The 4,812-nt window shown below is 36.9% G+C and overlaps 1 protein-coding gene across 1 annotated transcript in view; it reads left to right on the top strand.

Moving 5' to 3' along the window:
- Positions 1-321: 321 nt before the first annotated feature.
- The window catches only part of LOC115223125 (myoglobin-like), a 34,331-nt gene continuing 29,840 nt past the window's right edge, over positions 322-4,812 (top strand). Inside the window, exon 1 of the mRNA XM_029793537.2 lies at positions 322-593. Within this exon, the coding sequence (XP_029649397.2) occupies positions 510-593 (84 nt within the window). The 5' untranslated portion in view covers positions 322-509. The remainder of the gene's footprint in view (positions 594-4,812) is intronic.

Raw genomic sequence — 4,812 nt, 5'->3', positions numbered from 1 at the left:
AAACATACACACACACACATACATATACACACATCAACACAAATACACACACACACACACACATATATATATATATACATATATATATATATATATTATATATATTATATATATTATATATATATATATATATATATATATATATATATATATGTATATATATATATGTATATATATATATATATATATATATATATATATATATATATATATATATATATACACACATTCAGACAATCACATGTATACATACCGCTCACTGAGTGTATAAATATCAAAGCTACCTCAGTAAACATTCTATACATGCATTATTCTCTACACAGTTTACACCGTTACACAATACTACACTATACAAAATTCACATTATTCGACACTCGATATATTTGTATAAAGCTATCACACTCAACCTCAAGTTACAGTACGTTTCTATTTCAGTCTAAACTCAATCAAAACCCCATAATTATCTCCATTTGCTTAAATACGTAAGACGAGAGTGCTACCGGAATACGATGGAATGTAAGATAGTTGCCGACTTCAAACAGGGTTTGTTTTGCATTGATCCTCTCTATGGTTACATTCTTGGAGATCCGCTGGTGAGTTATTATCTTAATTGTGTTTCCATTTGGTTTATATTTGCGCTTTCAGTGTCCATGTTTTGGCAATATACTTTCTCTTCCTATGCTATATTTCACTCAGTGGTCGCCAGTTATTTCAGTGATATGCTGGATCTATCTATCTATCTATCTATCTATCTATCTATCTATCTATCTATCTATCTATCTATCTATCTATCTATCTATCTATCTATCTATCTATCTATCTATCTATCTATCTATCTATCTATCTATCTATCTAGTATCACTTGAAAAGGAAAGTGAGAGTAGAGAGGCAAGTTTTGTCTAGCGAATGTTTTAAAAAAAGATGGGTGAATGTAGCAAGGATGGCGCGTATGAATGATGAAGCAACCTTGAGCATAATCCTATGAACCCGGAAATTGAAGACAGATGGTTACCCACTTGCAAACAAATGTGGTAACATATAACAATATTGACCGAGTTTACTGTGGTCTTTTCCGTAGGCTTTTCTTCCCACGGATAAACCTTATCTGCTTCCCCCTTTACACCTTACATCATGACACTGTGATACACGATCCTTATTGATCCTTTTTTTCCTTTTTTCTTTTCTTTTGTTTCTTTTCCTCTTTTTCTCTTTTTTTCTTCTTTCCTTTTACGATCCCTTTTGATTTAAAACCTACCCCACTTTTTTCCCCCAAAAAAGAAAAGCTCTACTTTGTAATCTGTCCCGTCTGTGTGCAGCCCTGTGTGGCTAAAAAAGAAACATATCTATCCAGCCATCCATCTATCCATCCATTCATTCATGTATCTATCCATCTACCACCTATCTATCTATCTATCTATCTATCTATCTATCTATCTATCTATCTATCTATCTATCTATCTATCTATCTATCTATCTATCTATCTATCTATCTATCTATCTATCCATCTATCTATCCTATCTATCTATCTATCTATCTATCTATCTATCTATCTATCTATCTATCTATCTTTTTGTCATCGCTGTTACACTTCCAGATGGGAAGGGTCTTCCTATGATGCTGACATGCAGTGTCTGTGCAAGACCCTGCCTCAGTAAAGCTGGACTCAAGAGCCATCTTCGTAGTCATAAAACGAGACAGATGAGTGACAACCCGGCCACTGGTGGTGGTGTTACACACCATACTAATCATATCTGTCGGGCATGTGGAAGAGAGTGTAATTCGGCAGGAGGACTTAAATGACATGCAAAGGTACATGAAGCCCAGTTGCAACTACAGCCGGCTATTACTGGTAAAGGTATTGGTTGCCAATTCTGTACAAGACATTGTAGACAAATGAGTTTAAATCATATTAATTTTCACGCAATTACGACTGTACATTTTCTGACTTTGATTTTAGCTATGACTTATACGGGTACCTAGTGACACCTGGCAAAAATGAGATTCTAAGGTGTGACAATATTAAATTGCATTATGCCACCCAGCTGCTGCAGCTCACGTTACCTTCAGTTTGATTTTAGCCATGGTTTATACGGGTTTCTGCGGCAGCTCACGTTACCTTCAGTTTTCCGTCCAGTAGTGGTCAGTGTAGGGGGCTTGTTTGTGTTCTGAGGACATTTTAGTCACTCTGTGTTGTATTAGTTACAAATTCATGTAGTAAGCTGCACTTAAAGTGTGAAAAACATAGCAATTGGAAGGGCGAGACCCAACTGAAATAAACATTAACAGCTGTGTGACGTGAGGGCTAAGGAGAAATGAAAGTGTCACATCTGGAGTTTGCAAATGACCACTATACTGATACGTAACTGGACAGAATAAATTTGCAATCTATAAAAGTCTTTGAATAACCAGTCACTCATCTGGGAAGGCCTTGAAATCAATGTTACATCCTGGGGACTATGTGCGACCCAGTGATAATAAAAAGACTGAAAGGAGGTCTGCAATCAAATAACTTTACTCAATACTTTGCAATTGAATCAGTGGAGGCAATGATGCCTCTCATTTACTTGATAATTTATGCAGCGCATTGCAGAAATCACAATGTAAGTGTAAGTGAAAACAAACTGTTACACTGTTGTACCATTGAATTACAAATAATGCTCATCTTTTATGCTCGGGTAACCCTACAGCTTCCAAGAGCAAAACTGTATTCGTTTTTGCTTAGATAAACTGACAAAATTGTGGGTGTTAAGTCCCCATGGAGGGGTCTTTATAATTTGTAAGAAGATGAAATTTTATAAAAATTACTTCATTTGTGTCTAATATCTATGGTTAAAATTTCATCAACAGGAAAAATATATGAATTGTCATGGGGGTTATGGCCCTTATTCATAGAATAGAATTTCCAAATTTCATAAAGATCCATTCTCTACTTTTGACATAGTTTTGGATCATAAAAGAAATGACTAAAATTTGGGAGTTAAGGCCCCCATTAGGGTGTTATATATATGTACGCACACACACACACACAAACACACACACATACACACACACACACACACACACAGACACACACACACACACACAAAGATAAACTGATAGATACAACTGAGTGGGCAAACAAAAATATGAGACACAGCTTAGCGCTTTTTTTATGTTCATAAACCTGGTACTTATTCTATTAGTTTGTTCTTGTGAACCAGTAAGTTATGGGAATGTAAATAAATGAACAGCAGTTGTGAAGCAGTGATGAGGGCGAAACACAGAGACAAAGACACACACATACACTTACATATATACATACATATATATACGATTGATTTGTTTCAGTTCCTGTCTTCGAAATCCATAATATATATATTAATATATATATATATATATATATATTAATATAATATATATACATGCAACCGAATCCGCGATCGCAGGTCGCACCCGGGCGTCGGGTTCGAAAACGGCGTTCGGCAGCCGTCGCGCCTTCGCGGCGTCGCCGGCGTCCGCTCAGCCGGTTCGGGGGCGGCACATCCGCGCCCGTCCCTTCCGGTCGCGACGATACGGTCGGCCTTCCGCATTGGTCGCGGCGCAAATATTAGAGTGAGACCGACGCGTACGGGCCGTCGCAGCAGCCGCCGCGCCTTGCGCGCGCGGGTCCTAGGCGTGCGGCGGCTTCACGCCCTTCTTTCACCTAATTAAATACACTCTCCCTTACTTATATTATTTTGTCAGCATTTTCTTCATTTCCTTTTTTTATATATCACAACTCGTGTTCCACATCTCCTTTTTTAAATATATATATAATATATGTATACACACACACACATACAAAGACCAATTGACAGATAAATATACACATATATATATATATATATATATATATACATGGTTTGTTTACATTGCCATAACTTAGCAGTTCAGCAAAATGAGACCAAAATCATATGTCCCAAGCTTAGAAAAATAAGTACTGGCATCAGTTTGTTGAAGTAAACCTTTCAGGGTGATGTCCCAGCATATGACTGATACATGTGAAAGGTAAAAGGGTAAGAATACATTATCTGATGTGTCATTCTCTTTCTATGACAGTTTCTTGAAGGCTGTTTATAACAGACTGTGGTGACTACTGCGTAAAGAATTCAGCCATGCAGCCATTGTCATGTTGACCTCAAATGTCAGCTCCCTTACACTAAATTCAAAAAAATTCTTTCTTTTATATTTGTCCATATATGTGTTCATGTGTGAGTGTATGTGTTTGTGTATTATGAGCGCACATACTTTAAATAGACATTTTAAAGTCTGTGTGCGTCTTTGTGTGTGTGTCTGTGTTTATGTGCATGTGTGTGAGTGTACATATGTGCGTATGTGCATGTTTGTATATCTTTTACTCTTTTACTTGTTTCAGTCATTTGACTGCGGCCATGCTGGAGCACCGCCTTTAGTCGAGCAAATCGACCCCGGGACTTATTCTTTTGTAAGCCCAGTACATATTCAATCGGTCTCTTTTTGCCGAACCGCTAAGTAACGGGGACATAAACACACCAGCATCGGTTGTCAAGCAATGCTAGGGTGACAACACAGACACACAGACACACAAACACACACACTACGCTATATATAATAATATAATATATATATAATATATATATATATATATATATATATATATATATATATATTATATATATATATATATATATATACACGACGGGTATCTTTCAGTTTCCGTCTACCAAATCCACTCACAAGCTTTGGTCGGCCCGAGGCTATAGTATAAGACACTTGCCCAAGGTGCCACGCAGTGGGACTGAACCCAGAACCAT

The sequence above is a fragment of the Octopus sinensis genome, linkage group LG22, assembly GCF_006345805.1.
Source record: "Octopus sinensis linkage group LG22, ASM634580v1, whole genome shotgun sequence".
Classification (NCBI taxonomy): domain Eukaryota; kingdom Metazoa; phylum Mollusca; class Cephalopoda; order Octopoda; family Octopodidae; genus Octopus; species Octopus sinensis.
The sequence above is the reverse complement of the archived record's forward strand: the minus strand, read 5'-3'. Positions and strand labels throughout refer to the sequence as shown.